Consider the following 17,083-nt stretch of genomic DNA (forward strand, 5'->3'; position numbering starts at 1 on the left):
CTTGATGACCTAAGTTACAGTTGATCCCTGGAATTCAATTGTGGAAGAAAAGAACAATTCCCAAGCATTTTCAGACCTGCACATAAGTCACACACACACACACACACACACACACACACACACACACACACACACACACACTCAAAATACATAATTGTTTAAAGAGAAATGTGAGTGCTTAAGAACCCCCTGCTACATCAAATCTATATACTTTATTATAAATTCTGTATTTGAAGATAGTTATGTGAGGAAAAGACATAATCCAAAGTAGACATATTACTCCAAGAGTAGACAAAGAGCAAAGTTATAGTTCAATGAGAACCATGGAAAAGAAAATATTTTCAAGTCACAGAATATCTAAACTAAAAAAAGATGTCACTAAAACTAATAGTAAAGTGGTTGTGAAACTCATACTCAGGAACTGCATAATCGTTTAATCATAATATTCTGCTTACTGAAACAATAGATATTAACCAATAAGAATGTTTTCCTAGGGGCTGGAAACATGGCTCAGCAGGTAAGTTCCACTAGGACGAACAACATGAAGTCAACCTCTGGGACCTACATAATGGAAAACAAAACTACGGCAGGTTGTCCTCTGACCTCCACAACTGTGCCAAGGCCTTCACATCCCAATGCACATACATGCAAATAAGTAAATAAATGCAATAAAAATTGCTTTAAGCCTTGGTAATAAGACAAAATACTTCCCTATTATTCTATTAATGGCTACAAGATACAGATACAGAGATAAATTACCTGTACAGATTCACATGCACCCAGCATTAATTCTGACAACTGTGGATCAGAAGTAGTCTGATTTTCACTCATAAATTCATAATCTTGAGAAGGCTGTAATTTTAGAATTACTGAATTCTTATGTTCAACCGGTCCTTCTTCGTCACTGGAAACAACAACTAAAAAGGAAAATGTATTTTAAATGTGTCACAATTAATGACTTAAAAATAACTTTCTAACTAATTATCTTTAATAATCACATTAAATCTAACATATATTCAAATTAAATCTGGACTATTTTTCATGACCTTATTAGTAGTAGTTACATACAGAGTCCATATGAGCATTATTATACAGTAGCTTCCTACAGTCTAACCCTCTAAAGAATAAAGGTATGTAAAGATGACTAAAGCCATAAGTGAACACAGTACATTCTGGGTGGTGAGTGTCCCCAGAGATGTGCTTCATCCTGTAGGTGTTACCGCTGAGGTGATTGGAGCCTTTCAGGGGTGGGGCCTAGCAGTGGAAGATCTTCAGGTTACTAAACATCCTTAGGTCACTGGGACTTGCCAGAAAAGGATATGGAGTTGTCTGCCCAACCTGTTCCCTTTGCTCCCCAAAGAATAAAATATATGGTTTCACTCTATTGTGTGCTTCCTGGCATTCCCTGCTACCTAGAACATTGACAAGAGACCCAAAGCACTGGGTCCACCCAATCCTAGACTGAAGCCTATATAATTTTAAACAAAAATAAATCTTTTCCGCACTTCTCTCTTTCAACTATGAACCAAAATAAATCTTTTATATTTTTGGTTGTGAGCCTAGCCTTTAACGGCTGAGCCATCTCTCCAGCCCCCAAAATCAATCTTTTTATTCTTTCTTTCCTTTTCCTTTCTCTTTCTTTTGTGCAGGAGAGTGAATCTAGCATCTTATAAATGCTAACTGAGCACTATGCCACTGAGCTATATTCCCAGCCCAGTCACTTTTTTAAGTAATTATAGCAGGGATTTTGTTAGTGTTAGAACTAACAGGTGAGTTTACAAATTCTAGTTCTAAGTAAATACGGCAATATCACTCTGCATGGTGCCCTAAGTCACATTAGTTCCTTGAGGAAGGAGAATTAATGGCTACAAGATACAGATACAATCATCGTGTACCCTGTAGACTTCTGGATTCTTGCAGCAGATGATTATGGTTAAAATTAACTAAATCAAAATTAATGACAATAGCCAAACTGCATTAAAATTCCACTTCAACAATATCACAATAATAATGGTCTTCCGAGAAGTATTTTTGTAATTACTGGGTTACTTCATGGTAAATACTTTTTAAAACTTACTCTTAGGACTAGAGAGAGAGCTCACTGATTACAACCACTTGCTATTCTTGCAAAAGACCTGAGTTCAGTTCCCTGCAATGACATGGTGGCTCAGAACCACATGAACTGCAGTTCCTGGGACTCTGATGCCTTCATTTGGTCTCTGAGGGTATACATGTGGTAAACATACATGCACACCAGCAAAACACTCATATTCATAGAATAAAAGCACTTACTATTTCCGGACTCCATCTGCCTACCCAAATCAGTATTACAAGGTTTATAAGGGATGCTTGCCCTCACCTTAACATTAATCATTTCCCAGAAGCCCAAGCAGCTTACTGCCTTAGCAAAACTTGAGAGGAACAAGAGCTTTGAGTAGAGCTTTGAGAGCGAGAGTCTTTCCAGTTTCTTTTACTTACTTGGCTCAGCTGACATCAACAACTGGTTCTCTTCACTGTTTCCTCCTGGAGGAGGTGCTTCCTTTACAGTCGATGCCTCACCCTTCTCAGCCGCCGAAGAATTCTCTGCCACTTCACTAGAAACAGAGCTCTCCGAGCTTTTGTTGGGTGAGCAGGCCCTTCCAGAGGCAGCACTAACATCTGGCTCCTGAACCACGAATGAGCACACGTTAGTGGCCTCGGTCTCCAAAGAGTCCGGAGTGAGTCCTTCGGGTGGTGCTGGGTCCTGGTGAGAGTCTTCATTGGACTCTTCAAGCTTACTGGAGACTGTAGACTCATTTTCTTCTTCTTTCTGAACATATTTTTGAAAGTAAAGAAATTGCATTTTTCCATTTGGTTTTTCTATGGCTTAAACTCATAAGGAATACCATTAAAAATGTATTGTTTTTATAAGTATATAGACAGATAGCTACAAGCTATCTACAAGTATGACGATACTGAATTTGACCTATTAAACCTGATGCCTAAATAATTTTTAAAGGGTCAAGTAAAAAACTTCCACAGGGAGGAGTGATGCACGTCTTTATCACAGCACTTGGGGGGCAGAAGTATCTCTTGGATTCAAGGCCAGCCAGGACCACACCCAAAGACTCTGTCTCAAAAAAAAAGGAAGAAAGAAGGAAAAAATCCTTCAGGTATCACAGCTAACTAAACTTAGAAGGGTTTTAATATTTTTATTTCCAAAATTAGTAACAAAAAATTGCTTTTGGTAAAAGGAAAAGAATCTAAGAGTGAACATAAAAAGTTATGAAAACGCGCCGAGAGCTGAAAGCCAATCCCCAGGAGCGCCTACACACCTCAGAGCAGAGGTAAGACCAACTTTTCTGCTTCAAGTGACCTGCGAAGTGGACTCAGAAAACACAAAGGCAGAAGTCCTCTGGGACAGGACACTTCTGGTTTCTGGCTGTGCCTGGAACTGAACTGAACTGATCCAACAGCTCCCTGCATCCAAATCCCGTGGGGGAGAGCTGAACACCCAGAAGTTCGGAAAATCCTGAAAACGCAGGACAGACAGACACTTCTGAATACCTTTGCCCACATGCCTGGCCCAAGAGGAAACTGCATAGTGTCTCTGGATACAGGAATATAGGCACAGTCAGTACCAGGAACCTGCTGGTCTAGCCTGCGCCTGGAACTGAACTGAACTAGTCACATAGCTCCCTGTGCCCAAATCCTGTGGAGGAGAGAGCTGGACCCTCAGAAGTGCGGACACTCCTGAGAACTCAAAGGAGACTACCCTCTGCCCATATTCCTGACCCAAGAAGAAATTCCCTAGCACCACCTGTGCCCCCTAGGTACAGGAACCTAGGAGCAGTCAGGGGCAGAACCCTTCAGGTTTCTGCCTGCGCCTAGAGCTGAAAGCCAGTCATCAGGAGCACCTACACACCGGAGAGCAGAGCTCCCTGTTCCCAGATCCAGCTGAAAGAAAACAGGTCTACAGGAGTGCTGACACACAAGCCTACAGGAAGGTCAAGGCACTGTCAGAAATTGCAGAACAAGTTAACACCAGAGACAACCTGATGGTGAGAGGCAAACACAAGAACCTAAGCAACAGAAACCAAGACTACTTGGCATCATCAGAGCCCAGTTCTACTACCAAAGCAAATACTGGATATCCAAACACACCAGAAAAGCAAGATATAGATTTAAAATCACACTTTACGATGATGATGGAGGACTGTAAGAAGAACAAGAATAGCTCCCTTAAAGAAATACAGGACAACACAAGTAAACAAATAGAAGACCTTAAAGAGGAAACAAAAATCCATAAAGAATTACAGGAAACACAACCAAACAGGTGAAAGAAATGGACAAAACCATCCAGGATCTAACAATGGAAATAGAAACAATAAAGAAAGCAGAAAAGGAGACAACCCTGGAGATAGAAAACCTAAGGAAAAGACAGGGAGTCATAGATACAAGCATCACCAACAGAATACAAGAGATAGAAGAGAGAATCTCAGAGACAGAAGATACCATAGAAAACATTGACACAAACATCAAAGATAATGTAATATGCAAAAAGCTCCTGGCCCAAACATACAGGAAATCCAGGACACAATGAGAGGATCAAACCTAAGAATACTAGGTATAGAAGAGAGTGAAGACTCCCAGCTCAAAGGACCAGTAAATATCTTCAACAAAATTATAGAAGAAAACTTCCCTAACCTAAAGAAACAGATGCCCATAAACATACAAGAAGACTACAGAACCCCAAATAGATTAGATCAGAAAAGAAAGTCCTTCCATCACATAATAGTCAAAACACTAAATGCACAAAACAAAGAAAGAATATTAAAAGCAGTAAGGGAAAAAGGTCAAGTAACATATAAAGGCAGACCTATAAGAATTACACCAGACTTCCCACCAGAGACTATGAAAGCCAGAAGATCCTGAGCAGATGTCATATAGACCCTAAGAGAAAACAAATACTATTTCTAGCAAAACTCTCAATTAACATACATGGAGAAACCAAGATATTTACACTTTCTTATCTTTCTACAAATCCAGCCCTACAAAGGATAATAGATGGAAAACCCCAATACAAAAGAAAGTACACCCTACAAAAAGCAAGAAAGGAATCTCCTTGCAACGAAACCAAAAGAAGAAAGACACACAAACAGAATTCCACCTCTAAATACAAAAAATAACAAGAAGCAACAATCACTATTCTTTAATATCTCTCAACATCAATGGACTCAATTCCCCAATAAAAAGACATAGGCTAAAAGACTGGATACATAAAGAGGACCCAGCATTTTGCTGCATACAGGAAACACACCTCAGAGAAAAAGACAGACACAACCTCAGAGTGAAAGGCTGGAAAACAACTTTCCAAGCAAATGGTCCAAAGAAACAACCTGGAGTAGCCATTCTAATATCAAATAAAATCGACATTCAACCAAAAGTCATCAAAAAAGATAAGGAAGGACACTTCATATTCATCAAAGGAAACATCCAACAAGATGACCTCTCAATCCTTAATATCTACGCTCCAAATGCAAGAGCACCTAGGTTCATAAAAGAAACCTTACTAAAGCTCAAATCACACATTTGACCTCACACAATAATAGTAGGAGGTTTCAACACCCCACTCTCATCCATGGACAGATCATGGAAACAGAAATTAAACAGAGACATAGAAAAACGAACAGAAGTTATGAAGCAAATGGACTTAACATATTTATAGAACATTTCATCCTAAAACAAAAGAATATACCTTCTTCTCAGCACCTCAAAGAACCTTCTCCAAAACTGACCATTTAATCAGTCACAAAACAGGTCTCAATAAATACAGGAAGATAGAAATAATCCCATGCATCCTATCAGATCACCACTGACTAAGGCTGGTCTTCAATAACAAAAATAACGTCAGAAATCCCACATATACATGGAAGTTGAACAACGCTGCATTCGGTGATAACTTAGTCAAGGAAGAAATGAAGAAATTAAAGACTTCTTAGATTTTAATGAAAATAAGAGGACAACATACCCAAACTTATGGGACACAAAGAAAGCAGTGCTAAGAGGAAAACTCATAGCTCTGAGTGCCTACAGAAAGAAACAGGAGAGAACATATGTCACCAGCTTGACAGCACACCTAAAAGCTCTACAACAAAAAGAAGCAATTACACCCAGGAGGAGTAGAAGGCAGGAAATAATCAAACTCACGGCTGAAATCAACCAAGTAGAAACAAAAAGGACTATACAAAGAATCAACAGAGCCAAAAGCTGGTTCTTTGAGAAAATCAACAAGATAGATAAACCCTTATCCAGACTAACCAGAGGTCACAGAGAGGGTGTCCCAATTAACAAAATCAGAAATGAAAAGGGAGACATAACAACAGAATCTGAGGAAATTCAAAAATTCATCAGATCCTACTACAAAAGCCTATATTCAACAAAACTGGAAAATCGGGAGCAAATGGACAATTTTCTAGACAAGAACCAGTTACCAAAGTTAAATCAGGAACAGATAAACTATCTAAACAACCCTATAACTCCTAAAGAAATAGAAGTAGCTATTAAAAGACTCCCAATCAAAAAGTGCCCAGGACCAGATGGGTTCAGTGCAGAATTCTATCAGACCTTCAAGAAGACCTCATACCAATACTGTTCAAACTATTCTACAAAATAGAAACAGATGGAGCACTACCAATTCCTTCTATGAAGCCACAATTACTCTTAAACCTAAACCAAACAAAGACCCAAAAAGAAAGAGAACTTCAGACCAATTTCCCTTATGAATATTAAAACAAAAATACTCAATAAAATTCTTGCAAACCGAATCCAAGAACACATCAAAATGATCATCCATCATGATCAAGTAGGTTTCATCCCAGGGATGCAGGAATGGTTTGATATACAGAAATCCATCAACATAATCCACAATATAAACAAATTCAAAGAAAAAAACCACATGATCATTTCATTAGATGCTGAGAAAGCATTTGACAAAATTCAACATCAAAAGATCAAGAATTCAAGACCCATTCCTAAACATAGTAAAAGCCATATACAGCAAACCAGTAGTCAACATTAAACTAAATGGAGAGAAACTTGAAGCAATCCCACTAAAATCAGGGACTAGACAAGGCTGCCTACTTTCTCCCTACTTTTTCAATATAGTTCTTGAAGTCCTAGCCAGAGCAATCAGACAACAAAAGGAGATCAAAAGGCTACAGATTGGAAAGGAAGAAGTCAAAATATCAGTATTTGCAGATGATATGATAGTATACTTAAGTGATCCCAAAAGTTCCACCAGAGAACTACTAAACCTGATAAACAACTTCAGCAAAGTGGCTGGGTATAAAATTAACTCAAATCAGTAGCCTTCCTCTACTCAAAGGATAAACGGACTGAGAAAGAAATTAGGGAAACGGCACCCTTCACAGTAGTTAGAGGAATTAGAGAAAGGATTGAAAGAACTGAAGGGGCTTGCACCACCATAAGAGCAACAATGCCAACCAACCAGAGCTTCCAGAGACTAAACCACTACCCAAAGACTATACATGGACTGATCCTGGGCTCTACCTGCATATGTAGCAGAGGATGGCCTTGTTGGGCACCAATGGGAGGAGAAGCCCTTGGGACTGCCAAAGTTGGATCCCCAGTTTAGGGGAAGGGGGGGGGAATGGGGTGGGAACACTGTTAGAGAAGGGGCGGGGGAGGGGATAGGGGGTTCATGTCCAGGAAACCGGGAAGGGGAATAACATTTGAAATGTAAATTTTAAAAAATCCAATTAAAACCCTCGGATCCCGGCCCGCAGCAGCTCTCTGCTCCCAAACCCCGTGGGAGAGAGACCTCACTGCCTGGTCAGGTGGGCACTCCTGAGGCTGCAGAGCAGAAGAGACCACCAACACTGCCCACCCCTGCCCATATCCCTGGCTGAAGAGGAAACTGTATAAGGCCTCTGGGCTCCCGTGGAGGAGGGTCCAAGAGCAGCAGGACCGCTGCGTCTGAGACACCGCCAGAACCTGAAGGGATCTACCAGATAAACAGTTCTCTGCACCGAAATCCCGTGGGAGGGAGAGCTAAACCTTCAGAGAGGCAGACACGCCTGGGAAACCAGAAGAGACTGCACTCTGCACACATCTCGGACGCCAGAGGAAAACACCAAATGCCATCTGGAACCCTGGTGCACAGAAGCTCCCGGAAAGGGCGGCGCAGATCTTCCTGGTTGCTGCCGCCGCAGAGAGCTCATGGGCAGCACCCCGCAAGCAAACTTGAGCCTCGGGACCACAGGTAAGACCAACTTTTCTGCTGCAAGTGACCTGCTTGGTGAACTCAAGACACAGGCCCACAGGAAGAGCTGAAGGCTTACAGAGAGGAAAAACTACACGCCCGAAAGCAGAACACTCTGTCCCCATAACTGGCTGAAAGAAAACAGGAAAACAGGTCGACAGCACTCCTGACACACAGGCTTATAGGACAGTCTAGCCACTGTCAAAAATAGCAGAACAAAGTAACACTAGGGATAAACTGATGGCGAGAGGCAAGCGCAGGAACCCAGGCAACAGAAACCAAGACTACTTGGCATCATCGGAGCCCAATTCTCCCACCAAAACAAACATGGAATATCCAAACACACCAGAAAAGCAAGATCTAGTTTCAAAATCATATTTGATCATGATGCTGGAGGACTTCAAGAAAGACGTGAAGAACTCCCTTAGAGAAACACAGGAAAACATTAATAAACAAGTAGAAGCCTACAGAGAGGAATCGCAAAAATCCCTGAAAGAATTCCAGGAAAACACAATCAAACAGTTGAAGGAATTAAAAATGGAAATAGAAGCAATCAAGAAAGAACACATGGAAACAACCCTGGATATAGAAAACCAAAAGAAGAGACAAGGAGCTATAGATACAAGCTTCACCAACAGAATACAAGAGATGGAAGAGAGAATCTCGGGAGCAGAAGATTCCATAGAAATCATTGACTCAACTGTCAAAGATAACGTAAAGCAGAAAAAGCTACTGGTCCAAAACATACAGGAAATCCAGGACTCAATGAGAAGATCAAACCTAAGGATAATAGGTATAGAAGAGAGTGAAGACTCCCAGCTCAAAGGACCAGTAAATATCTTCAACAAAATCATAGAAGAAAACTTCCCTAACCTAAAAAAAGAGATACCCATAGGCATACAAGAAGCCTACAGAACTCCAAATAGATTGGACCAGAAAAGAAACACCTCCCGTCACATAATAGTCAAAACACCAAACGCACAAAATAAAGAAAGAATATTAAAAGCAGTAAGGGAAAAAGGTCAAGTAACATATAAAGGCAGACCTATCAGAATCACACCAGACTTTTCGCCAGAAACTATGAAGGCCAGAAGATCCTGGACAGATGTCATACAGACCCTAAGAGAACACAAATGCCAGCCCAGGTTACTGTATCCTGCAAAACTCTCAATTAACATAGATGGAGAAACCAAGATATTCCATGACAAAAACAAATTTACACAATATCTTTCTACAAATCCAGCACAACAAAGGATAATAAATGGTAAAGCCCAACATAAGGAGGCAAGCTATACCCTAGAAGAAGCAAGAAACTAATCGTCTTGGCAACAAAACAAAGAGAAGAAAAGCACACAAACATAACCTCACATCCAAATATGAATATAACAGGAAGCAATAATCACTATTCCTTAATATCTCTAGACATCAATGGCCTCAACTCCCCAATAAAAAGACATAGATTAACAAACTGGATACGCAACGAGGACCCTGCATTCTGCTGCCTACAGGAAACACACCTCAGAGACAAAGACAGACACTACCTCAGAGTGAAAGGCTGGAAAACAACTTTCCAAGCAAATGGTCGGAAGAAGCAAGCTGGAGTAGCCATTCTAATATCAAATAAAATCAATTTTCAACTAAAAGTCATCAAAAAAGATAAGGAAGGACACTTCATATTCACCAAAGGAAAAATCCACCAAGATGAACTCTCAATCCTAAATATCTATGCCCCAAATACAAGGGCACCTACATACGTAAAAGAAACCTTACTAAAGCTCAAAACACACATTGCACCTCACACAATAATAGTGGGAGATTTCAACACCCCACTCTCATCAATGGACAGATCATGGAAACAGAAATTAAACAGAGACATAGACAGACTAAGAGAAGTCATGACCCAAATGGACTTAACAGATATTTATAGAACATTCTATCCTAAAGCAAAAAGATATACCTTCTTCTCAGCTCCTCAAGATACTTTCTCCAAATTGACCATATAATTGGTCAAAAAACGGGCCTCAACAGGTACAGAAAGATAGAAATAATCCCATGCGTGCTATCAGACTACCACGGCCTAAAACTGGTCTTCAATAACAATAAGGGAAGAATGCCCACATATACGTGGAAATTGAACAATGCTCTACTCAATGATAACCTAGTCAAGGAAGAAATAAAGAAATTAAAGACTTTTTAGAATTTAAAGAAAATGAAGGTACAACATACCCAAACTTATGGGACACAATGAAAGCTGTGCTAAGAGGAAAACTCATAGCGCTGAGTGCCTGCAGAAAGAAACAGGAAAGAGCATAGGTCAGCAGCTTGACAGCACACCTAAAAGCTCTAGAACAAAAAGAAGCAAATACACCCAGGAGGAGTAGAAGGCAGAAAATAATCAAACTCAGAGCTGAAATCAACCAAGTAGAAACAAAAGGACCATAGAAAGAATCAACAGAACCAAAAGTTGGTTCTTTGAGAAAATCAACAAGATAGATAAACCCTTAGCCAGACTAACGAGAGGACACAGAGAGTGTGTCCTAATTAAGAAAATCAGAAATGAAAAGGGAGACATAAATACAGATTCAGAGGAAATTCAAAAAATCATCAGATCTTACTATAAAAGCCTATATTCAACAAAACTTGAAAATCTTCAGGAAATGGACAATTTCCTAGACAGATACCAGGTACCGAAGTTAAATCAGGAACAAATAAACCATCTAAACAACCCCATAATTCCTAAGGAAATAGGAGCAGTCATTAAAGGTCTCCCAACTAAAAAGAGCCCAGGTCCAGACGGGTTTAGTGCAGAATTCTATCAGACCTTCATAGAAGACCTCATACCAATACTATCCAAACTATTCCACAAAATTGAAACAGATGGATCACTACCGAATTCCTTCTATGAAGCCACAATTACTCTTATACCTAAACCACACTAAGACCCAACAAAGAAAAAGAACTTCAGACCTATTTCCCTTATGAATATCGACGCAAAAATACTCAATAAAATTCTGGCAAACCGAATCCAAGAGCACATCAAAACAATCATCCACCATGATCAAGTAGGCTTCATCCCAGGCATGCAGGGATGGTTTAATATACGGAAAACCATCAACGTGATCCATTATATAAACAAATTGAAAGAACAAAACTACATGATCATTTCATTAGATGCTGAGAAAGCATTTGATAAAATTCAACTCCCCTTCATGATAAAAGTCCTGGAAAGAATAGGAATTCAAGGCCCATACCTAAACATAGTAAAAGCCATATACAGCAAACCAGTTGCTAACATTAAACTAAATGGAGAGAAACTTGAAACAATCCCACTAAAATCAGGGACTAGACAAGGCTGACCACTCTCTCCCTACTTATTCAATATAGTTCTTGAAGTTCTAGCCACAGCAATCAGACAACGAAAGGAGGTCAAGGGGATACAGATCGGAAAAGAAGAAGTCAAAATATCACTATTTGCAGATGACATGATAGTATATTTAAGTGATCCCAAAAGTTCCACCAGAGAACTACTAAAGCTGATAAACAACTTCAGCAAAGTAGCTGAGTATAAAATTAACTCAAATAAATCAGTAGCCTTCCTCTACACAAAAGAGAAACAAGCCGAGAAAGAAATTAGGGAAACGACACTCTTCATAATAGACCCAAATAATATAAAGTACCTCGGTGTGACTTTAACCAAGCAAGTAAAAGATTTGTACAATAAGAACTTCAAGACACTGAAGAAAGAAATTGAAGAAGACCTCAGAAGATGGAAAGATCTCCCATGCTCATGGATTGGCAGGATTAATATAGTAAAAATGGCCATTTTACCAAAAGCAATCTACAGATTCAATGCAATCCCCATCAAAATACCAATCCAATTCTTCAAAGAGTTAGACAGAACAATTTGCAAATTCATCTGGAATAACAAAAAACCCAGGATAGATAAACTATCCTCAACAATAAAAGGACTTCAGGGGGAATCACTATCCCTGAACTCAAGCAGTATTACAGAGCAATAGTGATAAAAACTGCATGGTATTGGTACAGAGACAGACAGATAGACCAATGGAATAGAATTGAAGACCCAGAAATGAACCCACACACCTATGGTCACTTGATTTTTGACAAAGGAGCCAAAACCATCCAATGGAAAAAAGATAGCATTTTCAGCAAATGGTGCTGGTTCAACTGGAGGTCAACATGTAGAAGAATGCAGATCGATCCATGCTTAATCACCCTATACAAAGCTTAAGTCCAAGTGGATCAAGGACCTTCACATCAAACCAGATACACTCAAACTAATAGAAGAAAAACTAGGGAAGCATCTGGAACACATGGGCACTGGAAAAAATTTCCTGAACAAAACAACAATGGCTTGGACTCTGACCTCATAGGTAGCAATGAATATCCTAGTAAGAGCACCAGTGGAAGGGGAAGCCCTGGGTCCTGCTAAGACTGAACCCCCAGTGAACTAGACTGTTGGAGGGAGGGCGGTAATGGGGGGAGGGTGAGGAAGGGAACACCCATAAGGAAGGGGAGGGGGGAGGGGGATGTTTGCCCGGAAACCGGGAAAGGAAATAACACTCGAAATGTATAAGAAATACTCAAGTTAATAAAAAAAAATCCAATTAAAAAAGTTATGAAAAAGTATTGATTCGACATCATTATTACTTCGTTACAATTGTAAATAACCAGAGACACTACAGGGTCCTGAATGATTTGATTCAAAGGAACCAGAAAGCTACCTCTTCTATTTCTGGAACGACGTACTTTTTACCTAAATGACTACAGCAACTTTTTCTTGCATGCATCTACTCTAAAGAAGCTTCAACTTTGTTCATTTGCCAAAAAACTCATGAACTAAAATTTAATTACTAGAGGGATAGTGTAGGAAAAAATCTAGTGTTGATTGCACAAGTTGAGAAAACATAGCTCTACAAATATATGACCGCTCAGGCAGAGTCAGTGGCTCCTTCCAACAGAAAAGGATGCATATAGGACAGCCATACACAGAAAATAAAAAATAAGTGACTTCCAATTTTTCTTTTATAATCTTTTGTAATTATATATATAATAATACTCTAAAAGCAGACCTTTAGAAATAGGTGGTGTAGCCGGGCAGTGGTGGCTCAACCCTTTAATCTTAGCACTTGTGAGGCAGAGGCAGAATGATCTCTGTAAATTTGAGGTCCGAGTGGTCTACAGAGCAAGTTCCAGGACAGTCAGGGCTACACAGAGAAAGACTGTCTCAAAAACCAAATCAAAGAAGGAAAAAAGAAAGGAAGGAAGGAAGGGAACAAGGGAGGGAGGAAGGGAAGGAGGGACCGAGGAAGAAAGAGAAGTATTATACCAAAAGTTATTATTTTTAATAAGTTTACTTTAAACATGTTAAAAATGGTAAATACATGCTAATGATGAAAATCTGAAAGTAATTTCACGGAGTAAGTGAATCGGGTTCAGTTAAAATGAGAAAAAATAGTATTTGGTAAAAGCAGCTTTACTTTTTAAATAATATACAATACTTTGATTTGCTCCAATAATTCTGCATTCTGAAAATAATTTTTAGTATTTTTTAATAAAATTTGAAAGGCTGACAAGATGACTAAGCAGGTATAGGTGAATGCCACCAAGTCTGACAACCTGAGCTGGTACACACATAGTAAAAGAAAGATGCCAAGTTCCAAAGATCGTGCACACGCACATGCACACACTCACACTCACACACACACACATACACACACACACACACACACACACACAGAAAAAAAGAGAGAGAGACGGGGGGTGGTGGTGCTGGGGAGACAGAGACAGAGACAGAAAATAAAATAAATATAGTACAATTTAAAATTTTAAAAATCAAGTTTAGTGCTCGCTTCGGCAGCACATATACTAAAAATCAAGTTTGCACATAACTAGAAAAAAAAATGAAAGAAATCCAGTAAATCGGAGAGTTCAAAGAACATTTATTTGACTAAAGTTAACTCATTTTTATCACAGCACAAAAATCATTCCCTATGACATTAAATACATCTACTTACTATATATTCTGTTGACTTATCCACAGAAGACTTAGGATTATGAGAATTATGAAAATTACTTCTTCCCCTTTTCTTTCTCTTCCTGGAAACTGGAGTATGGTCCGTTTCTGAATGAGAATATGAAGTGTTCTTGTTGCTGGTCCCCTCTTCATGATAATCACCTTTATTTCCGCTATTAAAGTCTTTAAAAAAACACAGAAAGCACAGTTATGCCCAAAAAGTACACAAAATTTCCTTTTACATGAGTTCATAGTAGTACTGAGATTACTATACTGCTCACTAAACAAAACTCTCCAGTGACAGTGAGTGAACATATAGAAGGTGTATCCTATATAAACTGGCTCCGTGTCAGACAACAGATGTGAAAAACAAGTTACAAAATTTATGGGAAGAAAACAACCTTTCATTGAGTAATGAAAATAAAACAACTAACTGTGGTTTTTTTTCTATTTGGTACAAATACATTGCTGTTGTGGTGGTGGTGGTGGTGGTGGTTTGTTTTTTGAGACAGGGTTTTTGTTGTAGGCCAGGCTACTCTGCAACTCTCTCTGTAGTCCAGGCTGGTCTCAAACAGATCTACTTGCTTCTGCCTTCTGAGTGCTGGGACCAAAGAGTCTCACTAAAATATGGAAAATCTGTCTTTTACATTGTCTGTGTAATTCACAACTATTTTAAAAACTAGTCACGATATATTTCACTTAAAAGTAAAGGCAGTAAAATTTAAGAGTAAAATTATGATTGCTGTTCTTTGAAAAGATGCCCAACTGTCTTTCCTCATCAGCTGTCTCTGAAATATGATTACTTACAAGAATATAAATATGCTTGATGTCTGTTTCTTCTTTTAATAATCAAAACTCTCCCCATCTAAGTACCCAATAAACCCACCGTTCTGCAGTGAAAAACTTCCTTAAGTGAAAAGCACCATGTTGGAAGCCTATGCCAATCATCACTAAAATATTTTTGTATTTCAGTTACAATATATGCTACACAAAAATATCTTATGTTTTAATGAAGAGCTTAAATTACTTTATTTTCTAAATCATCATCATGAAAACCTACTCTAATTTTACATTACCAAATCACAAAGCAACATTTAGTCACAATGTATATTCATTTAAAATTACTGGCTTCAACTTTCCAATTAAAAAAATGAAAAATATTCTATTCCTTCTCCCAAGAAAATCAGCCAATTATCAACACAATACTTTTTAAAACAAATTTTATTTGTATTACGAATCATTAAAAAGTCAGGTATAGGGCTGGAGAGATGGCTCAGCAGTTAAGAGCACAGACTGTTCTTCCAGAGGACCTGAGTTCAATTCCTAGCAACCACATGGTGGCTCACAACCATCTGTAATGAGATCTGATGACCTCTTCTGGCGTGTCTGAAGGCAGCTACAGAGTACTCACATACATAAAATAAATAAATCTTTAAAAAAAAAAAAAAGGCAAGTATAGGAATATGTGGGCAGTACAACTTGAAGTCAATGCACAGTTAAAAATAAGACATGTGGGCTGAAGAAATGGCTCAGAGGTAAAGCAATATGTTCAGTTCCCTCAGTTCAATTCCCAGCAACCACCCTGTGGCTCATGACCATCTATAATAAGATCTGATGCCCTCTTCTGGCCTGCAGGCATATACGCAGGCAGAACATTGTAGACATAGTAAGTAAATAAATCTTTTTTAAAAAATGAGAAATGATGAACAGGGTACGTTCAGAAGAGGTGAATCTGGGAGAAGTTAGGAGGAGGAGTGAGATTACATGTTCAGAATACATTGTATAAAATTCTAAAAGATTAATTATATTAAAAGATCAATAACAATTTCTTAACATAAATACTATATTGAATTATAATTTCTCAATAAAAGTATTACAGTAAAAGACTTAGAAGAGTCAGGTGTAAGTAGGCGCAGCTTTAATCCTAGCACTCAGGAGGCAGGGGCAGGCTGACTGCTGTGAGCTCAAGGCCAGCCTGGTCAACACAGTAAGACCCTGTCTCAAAATGAACAAATACAAAGGACTAATGAAGGGAAAGGGGACTTGAGAAAAGCTAAAAACTGCATTTTATAGGATCCTACATTCAAATAATTTATTACTTATACAGGAATCAAGCCAAAACAGGAATAAACTTACTATATAGAGTTGGGCATTTTAAAACTAAAGGTCTACTAATGTACTATACACAATTTAAATAGGAAATATTCCTAGCAAAAAAAAATTCAAGAAGTCACAAAACCCCTGCAAATAAAAGATATTAAGCATTTCCAATTTATTCTTATAGTAAAAATAAAAATCCACAAGGCAAACTTATTTCTCTACCATAGGAATACTATACCTGTAATTTACTTTAAAATATCTTTTGTGGTAAAGCTTTAAACAACTGGTATCAGAAAAAAAAATCTCTTTCCTTAATTATCTTTTTATTATTTTGTATTTGTTTTATTTGGCATATATAGTACTGCATTTCATTTTGAAGTTAGATATTATGACACCTCCTGGCAGTGTTCTGCCTACTGAGATTGGTTTAGCTATCTTTTGTGTTTCCATATTAACACTTATAATTTTTTTCTAATATCGTAAAGAAAGTTCCTGGAATTTCAGTGGAGATTATACTGAATCTGTGTATTACTTCTGGCAATTTGGTCATTTTATAGTATGGTGTTGATTCCACTGATCCAGAATCTGATGATCTGAGTAGGTATGACCTTCATAGACTCATCTGTTTGAATGCTTGGTCCATAGGGAATGGCATTATTAGGAGAATAGCTTTGTTGGGCTTC

The 17,083-nt window shown here is 38.5% G+C and overlaps 1 protein-coding gene across 5 annotated transcripts in view; it reads right to left on the reverse strand.

Moving 5' to 3' along the window:
- Window positions 1-17,083, reverse strand: part of Senp7 (SUMO specific peptidase 7) — a 140,352-nt gene that overhangs the window by 31,017 nt on the left and 92,252 nt on the right. For all 5 annotated transcript variants that reach the window (NM_001105888.2, XM_087575867.1, XM_087575866.1 and 2 more), the window contains 3 exon segments: window positions 760-917; window positions 2,479-2,809; window positions 14,302-14,483. In NM_001105888.2, the coding sequence (NP_001099358.1) occupies window positions 760-917; window positions 2,479-2,809; window positions 14,302-14,483 (671 nt within the window).

This window comes from Rattus norvegicus, chromosome 11 (genome assembly GCF_021556685.1).
Source record: "Rattus norvegicus strain SHRSP/BbbUtx chromosome 11, alternate assembly SHRSP_T2T, whole genome shotgun sequence".
Taxonomy (NCBI): domain Eukaryota; kingdom Metazoa; phylum Chordata; class Mammalia; order Rodentia; family Muridae; genus Rattus; species Rattus norvegicus.